Source organism: Scleropages formosus, chromosome 6, assembly GCF_900964775.1.
Source record: "Scleropages formosus chromosome 6, fSclFor1.1, whole genome shotgun sequence".
Classification (NCBI taxonomy): Eukaryota; Metazoa; Chordata; class Actinopteri; order Osteoglossiformes; family Osteoglossidae; genus Scleropages; species Scleropages formosus.
This window is the reverse complement of record NC_041811.1, coordinates 16,939,390-16,962,711: the sequence shown is the minus strand read 5'-3', so window position 1 is coordinate 16,962,711 and position 23,322 is coordinate 16,939,390. Positions and strand designations below refer to the sequence as shown.

Below are 23,322 nucleotides of genomic sequence, written 5' to 3'. Positions count from 1 at the left end.
CTATATACCTCAACACAGAAACACACTTGGGACTAGAAATCTGTTTGCCATTCGATTTGTTCACAAATTTAACCGCCACATCACATTCAATAGAAGCTTAATTAACATAGACATCTCTGAAATTATACATAGGCTAGGTTTTGTAAAAGCCTTTCATAAAGCTATACTTGATTCAAAGTTCACCTTAAGATTTATGTGTTAAGTTTTCATCAACTGTTTGTCCTGTGCAGGATCACTGTGCTCCAAACCCTGTCCTGGAAACACAGTACATGAGGTAGAGAAAACCCTGGATGCCAGTCCAATGCAGGACTTTTAAAAACTTGAAACATGTACAGCATATTTTCAGCATGAAGCCACATTCAGTTTACATCATTATGGATACATTTACTAAAACCTCAGTTGCAGAGGCAAATCTTTATTTTTTTCCCCACTGGGTAGGTTCTGTTACAACACGTTAAAAATACACTGTAATTTATATAAACATGAGGATGCTTAAATGTTTATCCTTACACCTTACCTGAAAATACACTTAACTTTCACATGAGAGGGGACAGCTGGTAGTGTCATGGTTAGAACTGCTACCTTTGGACCCAAAGATCACAGGTTTGAATATAACATCTGGCTGTAGTACCCTTGAGCAAGGTAAATACCCTCAAATTGCTGTGGTTAAAAACTACCCAGCTGTATAAATGGGTAAATAATTGTAGGTAGATTAACATTGTAAGTCACTTTGGCATAAAGCATCACTGAAAAAGCATTTAAATTAATAAATGTAATGTTTATGCTTCCTGTCCTTTCACAGATTAATCAATGAAGACATACCACATTGGGTTTCAAGCCATTTCCTCACATACACAAAAACAGAATAGTAGATAAATTTAAAAGTAAGAATTTTGAATGAAAGAATTTTATTCAGTGAGAACGCAATTGTAATAAATTTTCTTGGAGGCACCTCACACCTCCCCAGTATTTGCTTTGCAAACTCCTGCATTAACAAGATTCAAAAGATACAGCTTATAGCTTATTTAAATCTACAATAAATTCAGTCCTCCAATACAACTTCAACACAAAGTAGGAGATTTCTCAGTTTTTCCTTTTTTTCGGAGGAAGTGATTCCTCTGGAGCGGTTCTCAGTATTTTGACACATGCAATCCACTTTGTTACAACTATTAACACTCAATTTGCATCCTTTGTCAGTCTTTCTGCTTCACTGTATTCACTATGCTACAGTAAACTGAACAATCATACAAGTACTTACAGGATCTAGTACTAACATTATTGTCACATGCCTTTGAACTGCTGCATAATCGAATGGAGCCGTTCACTGCGTTTCTGTATGGTGTAATGTTCTTCTTTCAGTCTATTCTGTTCGCGCATAATTTCCTCCTGTGTAGAAAAAGAAAAAGAAACGTCTATATAGATTTCAGGAGTATCATATTGCTTGCACGAATTTGTAAACTGAAGATGCAATTGACTCAACATCTCTTTTAGAATGTTTTAAAAATTATATGATGTTCACTAAACAGTAATGAATTCGACATGTTATGATTTAAACAAATCATTAATTGTTCTGTTTTGATGTATGTAAGCGTCTTCTAAATATTTGTGTCAGCATTTCACAAGTAACTCATGTACATCTGTTTACTTATTTCAGACAAATTTCACTGGAAATATATGGATTTTTACCTTACAGCCGATTAAACACACCTACAGCACAAATACAGTGCATTCGGAAACTATTCAGAGCCCTTCACTTTTTCCGCATTTTTTTAATGTTGCTGCATTATGCTAAAATCATTTAAGTTAATTTTTCCCCCTCAATCTATACTCAGTACCCCATAATGACAAAGCAAAGACACACACACACACACAATGTCTACAACCGCTTGTCCCAAGTGGGGTCGCAGCAAACTGGAGCCTAACCAGCAACACAGGGGGCAAGGCTAGAGGGGACACACCACAGACGGGATGCCAGTCCGCTGCAAGGCACCCGAAGCAAGACTCGAACCCCAGACCGACCACAGAGCAGGCCCCAGCCAAACCTGTTGCGCCACCGCAGCCCCCACAAAACCAACATGATTGTTGAAATTTTTCCGAATATATTAAAAATAAAAAAAACTGAAATATCACATAAATAAGCATTCAGATCCTTTGCTATAACACTTGAAATCTAGATGATACCCTCTGAATGTCCTTGAGTGGCCCAACCAGAGCCCAGACTTGTCAAACATCTATGGGGAGACCTGACAGAAGCTGTCCACCGATGGTCCCCAATCAACCTGACAAAGCTGGAGAGGATCTGCAGAGAGGAATAGCAGTAGGTCCCCAAATTCTGGTGTGCAAAACTTGTTACATCATACCCAAGAAGACTTAAGGCTGTAATGGCTGCCAAGGTTCTTCAACTAAGCACTAAATAAACAATCTGAATACTTGTCAATTATATTTCAGATTTTTTCATTTAATTTGAAATAAGAAATTTAAATTTGCAGAACTTTCTAAAATCCTGTTTTTGCCTTGTCATTATGGGGTATTGAGTGTACATTGATGAGGAAAAAAAAAATGAATTTAAAGTTTTAGTGTAAGGTTGCAGCATACGAAAATTAAAAGTGCAGGGGTCTGAATACTTTCTGAATGCAATGTATTGTAGTGTGCTGCAGATCAAGATGGGGTGTAGAAGGATGCACAGACAGCATCCAGTACAAATATTTATTGAAAGACCAACACACAAGGAAATAATACTCTTGGTCTGAGAACCCCCTTTTCCTCAACAACCTACAACTCAAGTCAGCCTTCCCAGCCTGTTTACCACCTCTCAGGCTTTGCTCCTTTCTCCATGCACAAACACACTCACCCCCTTAAAGTCCCTGTAATTCCCCCCAACGGTTGAACAGAATTCTATTTTACCCATAATTCAGCTATTTACAAGAAACACATTTTCCTGCTCAAACTCACGGTAATGCAAGTCATTACAGTATATATGTACATATTTTCTGATATTTTCAGATAAGGAACACGATAGTTAACCTGTGCATAATCTAAAGATTGTTAGAACAAAACTTCTTTGAAACAATGAGTGCTAACACCAACCCTCAGTTTACACAGTGCCTTCCTCTCCTTGTCATTCTCCTCTGCCCAGGCGCGCAACCAGGATTCATTTTGGGCTTTGTGTCTCTCAATCATTTCCTGAAGTTCCTGCAAAACAAGAAGTACAAATATAACAGCTTCCTTTACATCATGCTATGTTCAAATGGTGCTTTGAAAGGCTTATAACACAAGCTCTCCAAAATATTCTAAAAGTAGTACCATATCAGCATGAATTTCTAAATAAAATAAGATTTATAAATTTCATACCACTTCTGTGACAATCATTTGTAAGTTGTAACATAATTATTTTTGATAATTCTTTAAAGGGGAGTAAAGAAACCTATAAACGTAATCTTTTTCATTTAAGAAGTTAAAAATGAAAACAGATTACGAACCTGCTTCTGTTTTTGATGGTGGCCACTGAAGGCTTCCTTCTCGTACTGAAGTGCAACAACAGCTCGAGCAAGCTCTGACTTCTCACTGCGTTGAAAGCACATGAACAAGTCACTAACTTACAAAAATCAGTTATAATTACATCAGTCAATATTCACGAAAGTGTTAAATTCAGTGCACTGTAGGCTCAAAATATGTTAGGAAAACCAGGATGTGGCAGATCTGACCACGGGTGGAATAAGACAGGGAGCTTGGGTGGATCAACGGTTTGCATCATTTACAAAGGTGATACACAGAATCACCCTAGATGTGGATTTTAATATGTAGAGGTGTATACTGTATGTGTTGTGTGAAGGTATTGGGGCACATGGTGCTCTGGGTTCGGATGGGGTGAAGAAGGATGCACAGCTAGTGTTCGTTGCAAACATTTTATTAGAACGCTGACAGGGCAATAACGCTCTCTGTCCGAGAACCCCTTTTCCTTGAGGCCCTTTCACCTCAAGTTATGCCATTTTCCCTGTCTGTCACCTGAGTGGTTGAACACTTAAATCACATTTTACCCAGAATGCAACTATTTATAATAAGCATTTTCCCATTTAAACTCGCGGTAACATGAGTCGTTAAATTATGGAAGCTCTATAGGGATGGCCATTATTCTAGTATAAAATAAACTGTAGAATTTATGTCAGATGAGAAAGGCTGGTTCTGATTAAATAATTTTGTGGTAAAACTATGGGACACAAGGGATTCACATATTTTCAAGCAGTGCTGTATACAAACACAGATTCAAATTAAATACACAATGAAAAAGATAAAAGCACAGGGATAAGGGTCACAAAAGCTAACCCCAGGTGATATCTTGGCCTAATTGACCAGTCAAGAACAACTAGCCACCACCATTTGCAAACATCCAGAACCATGCTGACAAAGTTTATATACAACTGTTCCAATTCACTTTACTCCAGTAACACTTTCCTGCCTACACACACACACACACACACACACACACACACACACACACACACAATTTGAAACCGTTTGTCCCCTACAGGGTCACGGGGAGCCAGAGCCTAACCTGGCAACACAGGGCAAAGGGCTGGAGGGGGGAGGGGAACACACCCAGGACAGGACGCCAGTCCGTCACAAGGCACCCCAACCGGGACTCAAACCCCAGATCCACCGGAGAGGAGGACCCGGTCCAACCGGGTCCAACCCACTGCGTCACTGCGCCACCGCGCCCCCCTTCCTGCCTATATATCACATTAAATAGTTTCACACTGTAATACCGATATTCAAAACACATGGTTCAATTACATTTACAGTATAATGCAATTTATTGTAGGCAGCCTTCATTTCCCATCAGCACTATTACTTGTTTGGCATCATTTCCTTGCATGGTAAGTTTACCAGCAGTTTTCAAACAAATTTTTCCTGGCTTACATCAACCGCACAACTGATGCATGCACTGTGCCTCACTCTGTGGTGGATGTGGCCACATGGGCAGTACAAAGACCAAAGATAGCAGAACTTTCCCCAAATAGAAAGCTTTTATTTACATGAAGCACAAACCAACCTAAGGCTAACTTAGGAAGACAGGGAAAGGGAAAGGGAAAGGGAAAGGGCTACCGCTACCGCTACCGCTACCGCTTCCACTTCCACTTCCACTTCCACTTCCACTTCCACTTCCACTTCCACTTCCTTAAACCTATCAAAGCTTCAGACCAGCTGCCTTATATATGCATCTTGACTGACCTGCAATTGGCTGCAGCTGGTCATCATTACCTAGAACTTTGTGTGGGGTGGGCACCCTAGCAGTGGGGAGCTATCCTCCTCTTTCCAGCTCACAGCATCCATAAATTATATTTATTGCTTTTATTTTATCTACCATTTTACAATTCTGAATCAAGCCAAAGTTTTACATTTACTTTTTTTCTGCTATTTTAAGTATTTTTTGTTTGAAGATTTTAAGTAAAGGGGGTGCGGTGGTGCAGTGGGTTGGACCAGGTTCTGCTCTCCGCTGGGTCTGGGGTTCGAGTCCTGCGTGGGCTGCCTTGTGGTGGACTGGCGTCTTGTCCTGGGTGTGTCCCCTTGCTCCCTGTGACCCCGTATGGGACAAGTGGTTCAGACATGACGTGATTTTAAGTATGTTCTGTTTTGTTTCCTTTCTGTGCTTATGTGCAGAGCAAGCTCCAGGCATAGTAGAAAAAAGGAATGAAGATACTTTACATCAGCAATAATTAAACTGAATTGTGGATGTTAAGCACATTGCTGAGAAAAAATATTGCCTCTTTTTCAGTTTAATGTCAAAAAGCTGGGAAAATACAAGAAATTAGAAATACATTTTCACGCCTTATGCGTACTGTACATTATATCATATAATAGAAAGTGCAAAGTGGTTAAATGTTTTTCATTTAACATTTAGGTTGCATAACCAAAACAGTAGCAAAGCATTGCATAGTATAAAGCAAAAATTGATAGCACAGCCTATATTAAAAAGTAATAAACTGGCAGTGCAACTGCCATGGGAGAACCATGAGTGAAAATTACAAAAAATAAAATGTATCCAGAGTCAGACTGGCAATCTAGGCAAATGCTGAGAGAACCAGTCTAGTAAGACACCATGTAGGAAACCTACTAATAACACATTTGACATTTTCTTAATTTATTCATGATAGCATTCATTGGTCCAAAAGCTTATCAAGAAGGCATGTTAGAAAAAAAAAAAAAAACTGAAATTTGACACCCCTATATGTGCAAAGTTAACAAAATTATTTACATTTATCCATTTAGCAGACACTTTTCTCCCAAGCGATGTAGATCTCAATTGTAAATTGTAATTTAATGGGCACGGAGAGTGCAACAATCATTAATGCTAATGATGATGTATAATTCAGGTAGCATGGCTAATCTCAGCAACTCTTTTTCTGTGTTTCAGATGGTACAAACTGTAACAGATTCCCTTTATTTTGTCATTCAGAAACTTAAAAGACTAGTTAAATAAATTAATACTGGACTTTAATAAAGGACTGATTAATCTAAATTACTTATATTATTATATATTATTACAGTTTAAGAATAATGGCACAAAGTATTGTAATCATGGCCTTAACCAAAGTTAGTGTTTCATGCATTCTGCAAGAGAAAGACAAACTTATCTTTTAAAGTCAACCCTAATGCTTTCAGTTTAATACAATTTGAAATGGATGAGCTACTTAATAAACAGTAAGTAAATCAAGGCTAATTAGTCACTAGATCAGAAACGCATAGATAGCTTCATTAAAGGACTGTATGCTGAATGAGAGATGCTTTGTATTTAATACCAGAGGGGGCTGGGTTTTGGGCCACTCCAATAAAGAAAACCAACTAAAAAAACCTTTCAGAAATTCAGCAGGACACCCATCAGTGCCAGGATGAATTTTTGTTAAAGATCTTGTTTTGCACTTCACAGTAAGACTCAGAAAGAAAATATCTGTAAGAGTGCCAGCATCGGGAAACAGTGTTTGAATGTGCTAGTATTAAAAACGCCTGCTGATATTTGAAAATAGTGGCCAGATGTTGAGGAAATTTTGACATCTTTCAACGGTAAATTGGAGGGATTCCAGACAAGAGGTCTTGGTACTTTGAATGAGTAAATGCATACAGCACGCATATATACGTACCGGTCAAGCTTTTGGAACTGTGCATCCAGGATGGCAAAAGCTCTGTGGATCATATCCATAGCTTCATTGCGAACAGCTGTGAAATTGCTCTCATCTGTTATCTACATATAATGTGCAGATCCACACATTAGATTAGTTTCCGCAGCATATTATGACTAAATGTGAAGTATAATGTGATGAGACGGCAATATGAGATACCCATGACTTGTAATGCCTTAACTTCCGCATTAGATTTTACAGTTTTAGAGCTGGAAGACACTAAAAATAGTATGACAGACAAAAACTGCAAAATAAGGAGGAAACACCCACCACTGAAATATATTTATTAGAGTTTGGCTCAGAATTTGAAACTTACTTTTGCAGACGGAGTTTCAAATCTTGCAGGAGAGGGTGAGCTGCTTAGCTCATACTTGACATTAGGAATTTTTGTTGGAGAGAATCTTAGTAAAGAAGAGCAATATGAAACTTCAGATAAAATCAAGAGAGAAACCAAAATAGTTCCAGAAAAGAGTCATGCATAGTCACTAATGGAATTTAGACAACAAAAAGGTTTTAAGCACATCAGTACCAGATGATAGCCAGAATTAATGCTACGGGCTACGGGGATGTGTTTTCAAGTTATAATGGAAAAAACAACGCAACTTTTACTGTATACTTCTGTGGATTTCACAATATGTCATAATATTTGTGAGGGGTAAAATGAATGACTCACTGCTTTCCTTTCACTGTGGTCCCGTGATGCAACACCCGATGAAGATGTACAGCACCTCACAAAATTTATAGTGACACTATGCAGGAATAACTCACCCGTTGCTCACTCCCTGAATTCCAAATTCAGACAGGATCTCCTTCATCACTTTAAAGAATGAAAGCATTAGGCAGCTTGACCAAAAAACTAGGGAAAATGTATTATTGGCTGATATTACAGTGCATGGCTCACCTTGTCAGGCAATTGCCATTGTCACAAAAAAGCAGAACAATACATAAAGCACCGGTTAAGAGGTATTCCAGTTGTCAAATGTGTATTCACTGAAGTTACTGCTCTTTGTGACATAGAACATAGCTGATATATTGTAAAGTATAACAATATAGTATAATACAGCATTAACATAGCATATTAACAGAACATACCAGGCTGTCTTTCAGAGGGGTTGATTAATTTCATCACCTTTAGGTCATTGAATTCTTGCTCTTCATTTCTTCCTCCAAATACATACATCTTAAGAGGAAAATACCATAAATTCACTGGATTTGAAATAACCCTCATGTTAAATCAAACTTCAGCCTTGTTGTAAAGTATTGAATCTTAATCATACAATACCCTTCTGAGGCCCAGCAAATATAAATTTGGATATAATATTACGTTTCCTAAGAAGCTGTCCAAGCCCCATCCCCAAAAAAATGTAGTAAAACTTAGAAGAATAGAATGTCCTCTATAAGGTGCATTAGGAGACAGCATTAGGACATATAGACTGGGAGACTGCAAAGATACAATGTCTTCATGGGTGAACAAAAATGAACTGTAATGAACATAGTAAATTACATTTATATGCATTCAAATAATAAAAAATATAATACAAATAATATAACTTTAAAATATTAAATGAGGTTACTGCATGTGTAATGTTAACTGCAGTAATTACATATACTTGCATAGGACAATGTGTTCATTGTGCAAATAACATGAAAGACTGATGGTGATGCCTTATGTCAGAATGGTGATGTAGGACTAAGAACAAGGCTTTGCTCTGCTGGTTCTCACACTCACGTGGCTGTGAATGATAAACGCAGTGTGGTCGTGTCGACGCTCTGGAGGAATCCCCACGTACAGCGGCACTTTCCATTTCATCTTTGCTGACGGACCGAGACAACAGAGGAGAGACAGGACTGCAAGCTCACAATGAAACATTAAGCACCCGAAAGGTGACTGCTTCGCCCACACAGGGAGCGGAAGAGTGATGCAGCTTTACTATCTACGGTCAACATTAATAAATTAAACCCTGAACTGGAACAGTGTGTTCCACAAATATACATGAAAGTGAAATGAGATACTTGCTCCATGGAGATCAGCTACAGAATGAATGCAACAGATAAAAACAGGTTTGCTACAAAGAATACTGTATAAACTTAGATCTGGCAGATAGGAAATATATAGGAAAAGCATATATATATATATATACACACTGTATATAGTATATAAAGTAAATGTAATATTTACCAAGCAAAAAGAAAGTTCTTGATGAATCAGCTATAAATTTATCATAGATGAATGCCAACATTACAGCAAATAATTTACAATCTCCAATGAATCTCAAACATGAGCATGTGAATAATACTTAAATTGAACTTGCGCCACACATTTTAAAAAAAATCAACCCAGCAACCTTGAGACAGGAGGATACCAGATTACTCATAAATCCCATATACCATACCAACCTGCTGAAATTTTAATTAAGGAAAACATTTAGTTGACAATTTTCCCTGAAATGACTGACAATGTTATGCTGCTCATCAATTTATGCAGCTGGGTTAATTTTTAACATTCGGGGTAAGTACCTTGCTCAGGGTTGTGACAACTGGAATGGGGTCTGAACCTGGGTTCTTAAAATGCAAAGCAGCGCCTCAAATGGCTATGCAACCTTCTTCTAAAGGTCCACTAAGGTGTTTCTTGTAACTGAGGAGTACATAGCTCATAATGCAGATACTCATACTGAAAAGAATGTCAGAGAACCAATATTTTGTTTTAATTTCTTTCCATATTCTTGTGATCTTGTAACAGGACATGGGATGGCTGTTCAACAGCTGCTTGCACATGGTTTAGCTTTGTGGGTTTTTCCTTCTGGAAGTCCTGCCATCTACCCAGCGGCATAAAAATATGACACAGCTAGTTTTTGTCCCCCTAACAAGAGGCAGCCGTATAAGGGGGATGGCTGTGCTGTCAGCCTTGCTGGCGCATAGGGAGCGGTGCAGAGGACACACGCACACACACACACACACACACACACACACACACACACACACACACACTTGGGCCTGTCCAGGCAGCAGTAGAGCCTAGCATCCATTCTTGGATCATTTCTTGACTGGTGATGTTCTTGTTTTGATACTCTGTAGGGCTCAGCAGAATGTCTACATTCCACACTGCTCATCTGTCTGTCTTTATTCATTTTGGTGAAAAAAGCACCTTTCTGAGTGGACATCAGTGTGTGGCAGGCATCCCCATACACACATCTCTCCATGAAGCATGTACTTCATGACAGTCTATAGAAAACAGCAGAATTACACCTTTTCCTCTGTTACATCAAAGTAATGGCCTCTGGCCGTTCAAAGTAATGCTACATACATATAAATAAAAATGTTCTATTTTAAAAAGTTTCAACAAGTTTTTATTGTCGGGTTGCCGTGAATGCCAGAGAAAAGCGAGGTCACCAAATACATGTACAGCTGCAGAAGTGCTGAACATTACTAGGCATATTACAATTATTCCCAAACTTCCATAAATCCTGGTTTACAGATAATATTCTCAAGAACTCCTCAAATGGGGCTTAAATTTACCATTAACTGGTTATCATTGCCCTTTAGCAGCTTGATTCTGCTGGGACAGGAGATTTTGCAGATGTTTCTCTCCACTTGAAGGACCCAGGTTCATATCCTACCTCCAGGTGTACTACCCTTGATCAAGGACCTTAGTCGATCGAGCTACATTCCAGCAAAATTATCCTGCTCAATAAACAGCTAAATCATTATACAAGTAGTTTCGGAGAAATGTGTTATATGTGCACATATTTTTTTCCCTTTTATATTCTGTTGTTCCTATTTTTGTAGACTTGTACATCAAAAATTTTATACATATTCTGTCTCATATAACAATGTATTGCATTAGCTTAAACAGAATAATAATGAAAAAAGTATTAGAATAAATTATGAAGAAAGCATACAATAATGCAGAAAAACCAATTGTTTTATTATCACCTCAACCTTATTGTAGTAATTTTATTTAACAGAATTGAAAAAGTGTGATGCAAAGAATGAAAGACAAGTTCAGAAGGCGGCAGATAATTTCAGGGTCTTAATTATTCAAGTAATAAAGAAAGCATTGTGTATGAAGAAGAAACAGAAATAGGCGTTAACATTTTACCGATTCATATTTTTGAATAGATATTATGCTAAATGAAACCGAAAAGGGAAAGAAATCCAGCCAAAACCTTTTATTTAAAAAAAAGTATTTCAACTTATTATGCATGTTATTTTGCCTGCAAATTACTGAGCGAAGATACACGTGAAAATCCCAGCCATTCTTCCTGAAGCGCAATAGAATATAACATTCAACCATATAGCATGAATAAAACCATATACATTTACATTACACACACACACACATTTTCAGAACCGCTCATCCCATACGGGGTCACCGGAGCCTACCCGGTAACACAGGGCGTAAGGCTGGAGGGGCAGGAGACACACCCAGGACGGGACGCCAGTCCGTCACAAGGCACCCCAAGCGGGACTCGAACCCCAGACCCACCGGAGAGCAGGACTGCGGTCCAACCCACTGCGCCACCGCACCCCCCATTTACATTACATTTACATTAATTTATTTAGCAGACACTTTTCTCCAAAGCGACTTCCAATGAACTCTATGTAGTGTTATCAGCCCACATACCTTATTCACCAAGGTAACTTACACTGCTAGATACACTACTTACCCTGGGTCACTCAAAGAGCATGTAACTACATATTGCATGTAACTATCAACTTCTTGCTTAGATTATACTGCAATCTCTCAGAGCGACTGAATTTTTTTTTTATTCTAACTATTGCCCACAGCAGCATGCACTTTGTGGTTGTTAATGGTTATGTTAACTAATGCCACAAGAAACTGTGCTTTGTGATCTTGCCACACTGCAACAACTGAATTTAATGAGAAACATAAGCACATCCTGTAATCGTGCGCAGTCATGGTCTGTTGTGTAGCACTGACAAGTGAAAGATCAGATGATCATGTAGTGATTTCACAGAAACATCCTTAAATAAAGGTACTGAAGAGCTCAGGATGGCCTAGCAGCTGTGTAACAGAAGGGGAAAGTCAACACTGGGTGGCGCCGTCTACACACATGAAACAGTTCAATTCATACAGTTCTGAGACTGATTGCTCAAATATGGTTGTTCACTTACCTATACTTAATTTATGCACTTCGCTTGTTGAAGAAACGGCTCCCGTTTTGTTGGTGCATTTCCCTCCGAAAAAGTAGATATCCTGAATATGAATGGTAGAGAAAAAGAAATAAAAAAAAGGACCAAATCGATCATAACGGAATGACTGCAAACACCCACACGCATCTGAAACAGCTTGTCCCACGCGGGGTCGCGGTGAGCCAGAGCCTAACCTGGCAACACAGGGCACAAGGCTGGAGGGGGAGGGGACACACCCAGGACGGGACGCCAGTCCATCGCAAGGCACCCCAAGGGGGACTTGAACCCCGAACCAACCGGAGATCAGGACCTGGTCAAACCCACTGCACCACCACGCCCCCCCTTACTGTAAATACCTTCATTACATAATAATGAAATAAATGGCAATGTTTTACTAACATTTTCCAAAGCATGCAGCATGGTGGTGCAGTAGGTAGCGCTGGTGCCTCACAATGCCTGGGGTGTGGGTTGGACCGTAGGTTTCAATTCTCCACTCATATTGAGCTGCATTTAAACCCACGTCCAACCCCACACCCCAGGCACTGTGAGACACCAGCACCACCACGCTGGCCTTGTACACAGTAATATTACATAAAAGTATAATATTTTTCAGTCTTCATGAAAATAACCGGCAAACAAGTCATTTGTTCTGGACCAAAACGGTTGAGAGGGAGAAGTCGAATCAATTCAAATGCATGTGTACAAGTGCTAAGACACATATACAGTCAGGAGAGACACCATTAGTATGTTGGCAGTGATTACTGTTACTGTTTCCAAGCACTAATCTCAAATACCTTGTCATGATGGGCGGTGAGAGAGAACCCAGTGCAGGTCAGGGGACATTCTCCTTTAACTTCACACTTCTGCCAAGTGAGCGTGTCTGCAGTGAAGACTAAGGGTCACTTCTTACAGTCACACTGAACCTATACTGTTGTGGCATCAGTGGCATTGTGAGTAAAGGACAAACACACTGGTTTCTAATCTCAGATAGTCAACAAAGGGACTGCACTGTGCAAGGCTACTTTTATCACAAGGCACCATTTGAGAAAGAAGTTATGTCTAAAGTAGTGAACACACCACTTAAACAAAACTCATCACCGCGATGAACTTTACAAAACGTTCAGCATTTACAGAAAATCATAATTATCATGATTTAGGCACACACACACAGAGTCTGAAACCACTTGTCCCGAACAGGGTCATGATGAACTGGACCCTAACCCGGCAACACAGAGCGCAGGGCTGGATGGGGAGGGGGACACGCCCAGGACGGGACGCCAGTCTGTTGCAAGGCACCCCAAGTGGGACTCGAACCCCAGACCCACCAGCAAGCAGGACCTGGCCAAACCCACTGCGCCACTGCGCCACCGCGCCCCCTCATGCTTTAGACAGATATAGATTATTTCTGTGTTTGGTTGTTTTTTCTCCTCACCTGTTTTCACTACTATTTAAAATAATAGAATGTCATTAAATTTAGACTCAAAAAAAGGAAAAAATCTTTGTTTCACCCTGTTAGCTGAATATTTATAGATCATATTAAAATACGGAAATGAAATAACACTTAAATATTCAAAGAATTTAATCTTGACACTAGTTAAGTACAAAAGGCCCAGAGGAACTGTGCATATAGAAAAGAAAGTGTCATGCTGGAAATATGTTTCAAGGACCCAACTTTTACAAGATTAAACATTCAGCATACACAGGACAAGATGTTACACCCCATGCGTGTATTACAACAGCTGAATATACAATAATAACAAGAATATACAATTTGTGAATTTCCTGATCAGAAGACTTTTATCATTTATAACAGAAAAATGCAATAAAAAAATTTATTTAAATCATGTACCTTATTTCAGAACATGTACAATAAAGATATACATTAAAAACACAGTTTACATCATCTCTATCCTGCACAGCTAAACCTGAATAAATCCCTGTGACTTCTGTGAAAATGAACTGAGTAAACGTCAATAATTTAAAAGTAAGTTTGAGCGAGAAGTTATTCTCATCCTATGATGAAAAGACACGACAACATGTAAAGTTATTTTGTGTCAGGACCTTATGGTAAAAGAAATAAGAATGTGTTTTCTCTATATTTGTTATGTTGGATTTTTTTATTCTTTCTGGGAAGTACAGGCTTCCTTCGTGTAAGGAATGGTAATGTGACAAGTTTGACTTGTGAACACATGTAATTTGTACCTCTCATCCTTACCAGAAATGACTGAGAAGAAAAGAAATTTCTTTTTAAATGATGAACTTCAGTGACACAATACAAGATCAGTAGCCTTTTCTTCACAAATGCCCTAGCTTTCCTGTGCATTTTTCTTGACTGGTAGCCATACTTGCTTACCTGCTTGTTTCCGAAATCTTGCGACCTTTCGTCATAGATTAAAACCATCATCAATCATAATAAAGAGGCCTAACGCCAAAAAAAAAAAAAAAAGTGAACACTGAAAGATACCGAAAAAGGGAAAAGACAAAAGAAAACCTTTCCTATCAGTTTTATGCTTGAAGTTATGCTTGTTATGAGTGATTAAAGTAATTAAATGAGAAATTCCTCAGTAGTTATTGATAATACTTCATTTATATGGTATAATTTATTATTGATAATATTAATATTTAATGCACACACTGTATATTCTATGAGTTTCACCACTTTGGAGAAAAGCATCTGGTAAATGAATAAATGTAAATTTATTTCATAAAGTGTTTTAAAATAAAGAAAAGTTTTCAATAAATGTCAGTAACCACAAGTAGTGGTGGTCTATAACCCATCCCAGAAGCATAGGGCACAAGACTAAGTGGGGTACCATCTGGATGGGATGCCCGTCCATTGAAGGGTAGCACCATGCGCACACACACACACAAACAAGCAAGCATTTCATCACCCAGCGAACCTAAAACACCTGTCTTTGGATTGTGGTACGAAACTCATGTGAACACAAGGAAAAAATGCAAACCCCACAACAAAAGAATGAGGATCCTATGCTTTACTGAACAGTCCAAATGCTGTGACCACCTGAGCTATCTGCTGTGCCATCATAGCACCCCAGAAGAAGTCAGTGGAAAAAACAGAAAATAATAGAAAGATAAATGATGTGAGGGAAAAGGGATAGAAAATGGGAACAACACAAATATGTTATGTATTAGTGATTTTGAACATGTGGGTTTGCAGCCATGATTTAAATGTGTTCGGAGTAGTCCTGATGTGCTGCACTTTGTTTTCTATTACATTTTCTTTGTGTTTATAACATAAAGCAGAAATGTTGTATGTTTGCAAAAACTGGGTAAACATATTTAGATGAGGAAAACCTAACATTGTTTACACTTTACTTAACAGTAATTAAGAATTCATTTTATGAAAATTCACCGCAGCAGATTTTCAAGAAAGATTTACACTCATTATGCAAGGGAAGCCAGTACTCTAGGGTGTTTAATGACAACTTATATAAGAAGCATACAAAATAAAACTTGCTAATACTAAAGTCAAACTTTTTACAGAATTTTACACACAAAGTAAATAATAATCTCAGTTACCTGTATTCAGCATGTGGACATCTTTGCAATAGCTACTATTGTGTGAACAACCTCCAAACAAGTAGATCTGCTCCCCCACTGCTGCAAATTTGTGCTGAAATCTGGAGACAGACAGCTCTTGTTAGTTTGTCGGTGAAGAAAGCGTCCTTTTACATGCCCTTTTTAATCCGCGATAATGTCATCAAATTGCTCAGTTTAGGGATAGCTGGGGGAGAAGGAAGAAAATAATTTGCCAGTAGAAAATACCGGATACCTGTAGTGTTTACATATAGATAATACATTCTCAGAAACCTCAGTCCTCAAAGCCTATTTCATTGACAATAAAACTGTTGCTGAGATTTTGAAAAACTGAAAAGGATGTAAGTTTAAATTATATTTAGTTGACGTGTAACTCCGAAGTGACTGACAACTATTCACTCATTTATACAGTTTGGGAATTTTACTGGAGCCGCTTAAGCTAAGCACGTTGCTGAAGGTGGGATTTGACCCTGCGCCTTTCATGGACAAAGGCAGGAACAGCTCTGAGCGCTTCACTACCAGCCCTTCTGAATCCGGGCTGTTGAAAAACGTTAAAGTCATTCAACCTGAAACGAAATACAGTTGTACATCTGTCAAGAAGACAAAACCCTTATCTACAGTACTTCTTTGTCTTTTTTCAACAAAGAGGAAAGATATCTTTTGGGGTCCAGTTAAGACGATGCACTGGACGGGACAGGTGGCCATCAGATTAATTTTCGCACGACGGCTTGAACGGTGTCGTCTGCAGTTACAGCATCGTAGCAACATGCCACATGCATTGTACGCGGGAGCACCGCAAACACGGCACATAAAGGTACCTCTCCATGGAAAGGTCTTCAGAGTACATTGTCTCTTAGGTGCTGACTTACAGCATGGGATTCTGTTTCCCTGCACACACCCTTCAGCTGCGTTTATGCCTCCCTGTATATTAATACACTTACATGGACATTTATTCATTGAGCAGACGCTTTTCTCAAAGAGACGTACATCTCAAGTAACGTTCTTTAAGCATTACTAAAGGGCGGTTAAAAAAGTCTGCTTTCATTTTAAAATTCAGTTTTATATTCTCATTGCCTGGGAAGACCTGCTTTTATCTGTTAGTTATTGTAAAACTGAATCTTACTTCACCGAACGGGATGATTCAATCTACTGCAAAGCTTACTTACACCAGAGACACCAGGTCCATTAAGTCAATTGAATTGTCAGTCAGACGTGCAACCCGTCTTTCAACCGAGACAGTACAGAACTGAAAAATTGAATTAAACAAAAATGTCATAATGTCCTAAAAACATAAAAACTTTACTGAATAGTGTAATGGTTACAGCTACTGCCTTTGGATGCAAAATTCACAGGTTTGAGCCCTGTCTTCAGCTGTAGTACATTTTAGCAAGAAACTTACCTCAGTTGCTCCAGTACCTGTCACCCAGTTGTACAAATGGGTAAATAACTGTAGGAAACTGAACAATGTAAGTTGCTTTTGAGAAAAGCGTCAGCTAAATGAATAAATGCAAAGTTATTGCATCTATTTGTGAATTTGGAATATAGAATATGGATAAAATACAGGGTGTCAAAAATGTATAGATACACTTTAATGTACAAAAAAATGCTTGTTTTGTAATTTATTACAGGTAGATATTTTTTGTACAAAGACAGGTTTGTAGCAAATGCTTAAATATGCCAAGTATTCAAAATGTTCAGTGTCAATAACTAGGGATCTTCAACTTTGGAGGACAAGTAAATGGTAAAAACCTATGTGTATTCATTTTTTGAGACACCCTATATAACAATAAATGCTGCATTTTGGGAATTTAATCTTATTGTTTTCTGTCGAAGGGGGCGTGGTGGCACAGCAGGCTTGGCCAGGACTGGCTGCGTGGTGGGTCTGGGGTTCAAGTCCTGCTTGGGGTACCTTGTGATGGACTGGCGTCTTGTCCAGGGTGTCCCCCCTCCCCCTTGGCCTTGTGTCCTGTGTTGTTGGGTTAGGCTCCGGCTTGCTGCGACCCAGCTCGAGACGAGCAGTCGTAGACACCGTGTGTGTGTGTTTTTTGTTGAATTAAGTAAGTTACCTTGGCGATGGCAGCAATCCAGAAGTCTTGACTGGGGTCCATGTCAGTGATACTAGGACCAAGGAAAAGTGGGTCATTAATGTTTACTCATATATACAACTTATGAAGAATAAGATTAGAAACACTTTTCAATAACTTTTTAAATCTGATCACTCACACCCAAAATTACTTATATTCCATTATAAACAACATAAGATCCAAAGAAATCAACTTGCAATATTTACACCAATGGCAGTTTATAAAAACTGCAGATAAAAATGTCATGCTACAAAAAGTCATATTTTTAAATATTTATTCATTTTAAACATGCCCAGATAAGCCTTTACACAGTCGCTACTCCTGTATTGTATGTAAATGTTTGTGTACCTAAAAAGATATTGTAGGAAGGTGATCAGGATTAGTCTATCCTGAGTTTTATGCACCTACTCAATCATGTGATGAACATCGCTGCATAAAGTGGAAAGAAATAAACTAAGTTTACTTAAGAATCAGATGTCTGCAACTATATCTCGATCTCCTAATGTACAAATTGTATTTTTCTGAGATGTACGTACGTCGTTTCAGAGAAAAGCGTCTGCTAAATGAATAAATGTAAACAATCAAATCTAAAAAGTCCCGAAGGAAATATATTTCTCATTTTAGTACAGGTGTACTTGAACTGCAGAGGTGGGTAGTAATGTATAACTTTTACTCTGTGACTTATACCCCAGTAAACTTTGGAGAAAAATGCTTGTAAACCTTACCTCTAACTTAAATGCTTGAAAATGTGTAAAAAAATATACTGATTTAAAACTAATTTTATTTAAATACTTATTGTTCTGAAGTATTTTAGTCTACTTATGAGTGAATTTATAACAAGATTATTTATGCAAGTGAACATGTTATTATACAACTAGTTGTAGAAAGTAAATGTCAAATGATTTTACTTGCCAGTTGCACACTATGCCTTGTAGGGAAGAGAGCAATTACATTATATGGATATATTTTTTGGAAGTTAACTTTATTTCATTTTGACAAATTATTTATATTTACTGAAAAGGCTGCACCCTAGGCAAATTTTCACCTATGATATTGTTAAAACAAATGTACAAATCATACAGTACAAGCTGCTCTGTAGCTGATGTTGAGCGAAACAACCTTTTTCCATCGTGACAGTGGAACCTTACAAGAAGAATTCTCCTGACCTGTGTTGAACATCAGAAGGTCATCGCTGAGGAAACCACCAAGCATTCCTCCGAAGACATAGATGCTGTTTCCTACGACTGCAGAGCTGTGCCTCAGACTCTTAGGCGACACTCCCCAGGTCTTTAGCTTCTCCCATGTTAAAGAAACTGTCATTTTTTAAAAATTATCATTCAATATTGTAATGACTACCTGCTCTTGTACATCATCTTCTGAAACCCATGTGCATTTCACCATTTTTAGAAAAGTGCAGCACATAATTTGTATATCAATGTGATCTTACCAATGTCAAAGCAGTAGGTTCCAGGGAGGCATTCTTTAGGTTGTGGATATGAAGAACCCCCAAACAAATAAAGTTTCCCTTTAACCACACTGTAAAACAGGGAGAGATTACATACTTCAACTATTTACAGTAGTATATTCAGCTAAAAATTGTTCAGACATTATGCTAAGAAACTGGTATGTTTATTGAGTAAGCATTTTCACTACTCACTATTAAATATGAATTTTTTTATTCACACTAAAGTCAAGACCAAATTAATGTTTGCCTTCAAATGACTAAGGAAAGGACATCGAGACAACTATACGTGTAGAACTAAGAGTTGGCGAATAATTAAACAACTACAAATTTCAAGATACACCAGTAAAAATATTTGTTAGTGGCAAAAGTTTGGCTTTACCAAAGACTATGTCCTTCTCTGGCAGCTGGTATATCTCCATTCTGTGGTACCACTTCCCAGGTAACATTTGTAGGTGAGACTAAAAAGAGAAAAGCAGCACAAACATACAGTTTTATAAAATAAGATACCTTTATGAAGTTTAGTGATACAATATAACAAACTCCTTAAACCAAAGATATAAGCATGCCGAGGAGGAGACTGACGTACAGCAGGTTGGCCTGTACCAACTTTTGGAGTTTTAATTCATTTTTTCTATGGCCTTCTTGCCTCCCCCACAATTTTTATCAGTGTATCATTGTTGTTATTACTAATACCATTTGTTGAGTGTTTTTATGCTATTATGCAATGTCTTAAGTATGCTGTGGCAACCTGTTGGGAATAGAACCATGAAAAATAAATTCAACAGAAAAAACTGAAGGCCAACAAAAAGACAACTAAAACAACAAAAGACAAAGTAGAAAATGTTCGATTGAGAAGAGAGGTTAAAAGTCCTAGGCGTTAAAGTGCTGCACGGCATGAAGAGAATATACTTACCTTTGTTTTAGGCCTGACCTAATCTCTCTAAGAAATAGGATGGCTGTCTATACAGTGGACTTGTTATGTAATACAACAAAACACTTGTCCTCCAATGTCATCCAGAACCAGGATTTCAGGCTAAATGCTTCACTACTTCACGTGTGCATTTCCAGTGGTTCTAACTAGCAGACTGTTCAACTGTTCATGGCAAGCCATGTCTGTGGTAATACCTTGGAAACTGCTTCCGTCACTTGCCTGGCAACAGGTATAGCAAGATCTTCACAGCTTGACTTTTTTCATTGAGCCCAGTGGTGTTTCTTCTTACGAATGCAAGTGCTAAATCATCTTTTCAATTCTTCACATATTATAATTTTGGCAGTACTGACATTGATTCAGTCAGCTTCATAAGACTTGATAGAGGTGAGAAAAATAAAGTGTACTAGGAATTTGAACTTCTATGACCATGTTTATAAGAGCATCATTAGAAATGGTAAGCACACTGTAGTCAATGAAATGGACCCCAAATAATTTTTTCATTAACTTTTTCAGTATTTCGTAGTGAACAGGCTCTGGAGAAAATATAATCCTAGGGAATGTATGTGATATGTACAAGCACAGTATTATTGTCTGATTTCACATACTGGCCTTTTTAAATATTTCCAAGAAGTTTTATATTCATCTTCATCCACTCATCATTCATCTTGAATCCCTGTATATGATTTTTTTCTGTAAATATACTCTAAAAATCATTTAATATTTTGTTGGATGACTAAGGAACTTTCACATTAAATAAGTTCAAATTATTTTTTTTGGAAATGCTACCTATTGCTTCTCTTTATTTTATTATAATTTTTATGAATGCTTTAACAGGTTTTTATTTTTTGTTCTGAGTCAATAAACTATGGAAACTGTAAATATAAACATAAGATGGTCATTTTATTCTTCATCAAAATATTCACAATATTGGTTGTCTGATATGAAGAAAGTTATGGATTGTTATGTGTTACTGTGTATAAACTAAAATATCTGTAATGATTAGGTGTTGCAGCAAAGAACAAGAGAGACGTCCAGTCATTTTCTTGTATAATGCTATGCATTAATCTTTGATAGAGAGAAAAGGAAACTATTGAGAATCGTGGTGAATGGAATCAGCCAAAGCATAGCAAAAAAATCTTAAAAACAAGTTTGTTAACTTACCAGTAAGCACATAAAAATCATTTAAATATATAAGTTGATTATCCTGACAAAGAAGAAAAACACTAGTTAAGGATTTACTGGATGCAATTAGGAAATTCAAACTGCTTAAATTTGGTTGAAAGTAATTAATTTAACAAGATAGTGACTAGTGAAAAGAGTTTAAAAAATGCATTATCCATTTTAGCCACTATCATTAGGTGTTATGCATACTTTCAGAATCCTGCTGTGACTCAACAATCTAGCAGTGTGCAGAAACTATAAATTTCCTGATGCAGCTTTCTGCAAAAATATCAAACCTCACTCAAGTATGCCCTTGATATTTATGTCCATTATGTCGAACATACAGCTTGCTTGGGTTTTTTCTCCATGACTGTACATATACAGATGTGTTTGTATTTACAGACACGTACACATTGTAGCACTCCTGCGGTGAAAGCAAATGTCTGGCTACTCAAAATATGGAAATATTGATAATGAATAATATATGTTTAAAAGTCTGGATCAAAATGTAAACATTTTGATAGTGAAATGTAGGAAAACTTGTTTTATTATTCAATATTCTGAAATAAAATAAATACTTAGCCTTTTCCACTCTTGAAGGAAATCACGAATGGTCTGACTGATGTACAGTTAGTTGTCTGTTGCAGATTACAGTTCTTTCAAAAGTGATTGATTATTTCATTTGGTTGACCCCAGCACCTTCTGAAAACATTTTGTAACTCAGTCAGCCTGCAATACCCCTTTAAAAAAGAAAAAGCTAAAACCAAAAACAAATTTGACTTACCAAAGAGTTCACAGTGGATGCCCCTCCAAACAAGAAAGCTATGTTCCCTGCTACAGCAAGAGCATGACCATGTCTAAAATAAAAAAATAAAATAAGAGTATTATGTCAATCTTAATCCTTTAAATTAGCCATTAACACTAGAAGCTTAGTTCTATTAAATACTGTTGTTATCAAGTTCAGTGATGTACATAGCAACTTTTTTTTATCACGACCAACATGAGCAACATTTTAAGTGGGTTTAAGTAATCTACTAAGGCATCAACTATAATCAGTAGAAAAAAAGAGCTTATTAACATTTTATAAAGTTAGGTGAAAATGCATATTCACCCATGAATTACTCTGAATCGCAAAAAGGGCAGCCAAGAGCTTTTGAAAGCATGGCACATTTAATAATTTACCTGGGGCTTGGTGGTTTGCCTTCGACTTCTTTGGTTATCCAGTGCCCACTTGCTAAAGCCATTTTGAATGCTTAGGGAAAATAAACAAACAGAAATTAAAGTTCCACATACTCATTCAGCTCATTTACTGTAGTAGCCTTTGTTTCTGTATTTTTTATTTTACTATATACTTCTTAATAAGATCATATAAAATGGTATTTAGTAAACATCTGCAGTATTGGTAAGAATATTTTATTGCAATAAATTTTTTACATTACGTGAATTCTATTGAGTTCCTGTGGATTCCTTCACAAGTGGTCCCTTTCACAACCCTGAAACCCTGCACTGAAACTAACCATGTTGCCTAGCGACGATAAACAAGACACCTTGCGACGACCAATCAAAGACCTTGGCAAGCTCTTACAGTTAATTCAGGTAACCCTATTTATCATATACTTTCTACATTAATATTACTGCTCATCCAGCAGTAAATGAATCTCATAAATCATGCAGCATACAAATAGGGTTGCAGAATAAACTGGACACAGAAATGATTCACCTCCATATATAAACAACAATACATGATGCATTGCCAATCCTGAGAAAGGTCATGAGATGATGATAACGTTAAAA

The 23,322-nt window shown here is 37.6% G+C and overlaps 1 protein-coding gene across 1 annotated transcript; it reads right to left on the bottom strand.

The window, feature by feature from the left end:
• Window positions 1-941: 941 nt before the first annotated feature.
• LOC108925041 (acyl-CoA-binding domain-containing protein 6) lies at window positions 942-23,022 on the bottom strand. Its single transcript, XM_018736748.2, has 18 exons — window positions 22,968-23,022; window positions 22,711-22,780; window positions 22,313-22,385; window positions 19,816-19,894; window positions 19,419-19,507; window positions 19,138-19,284; window positions 17,954-18,005; window positions 15,870-15,970; window positions 13,124-13,209; window positions 12,312-12,393; window positions 8,905-8,990; window positions 8,268-8,355; window positions 7,944-7,992; window positions 7,492-7,576; window positions 7,137-7,237; window positions 3,480-3,564; window positions 3,088-3,192; window positions 942-1,386 (listed from the first exon to the last, which is right to left on the bottom strand). Exons 6-18 carry the CDS (start codon window positions 19,181-19,183, stop codon window positions 1,282-1,284), a joined length of 1,071 nt encoding a protein of 356 aa, XP_018592264.2. The 5' UTR covers window positions 19,184-19,284; window positions 19,419-19,507; window positions 19,816-19,894; window positions 22,313-22,385; window positions 22,711-22,780; window positions 22,968-23,022; the 3' UTR covers window positions 942-1,281.
• Between the last annotated feature and the right edge of the window lie 300 nt (window positions 23,023-23,322).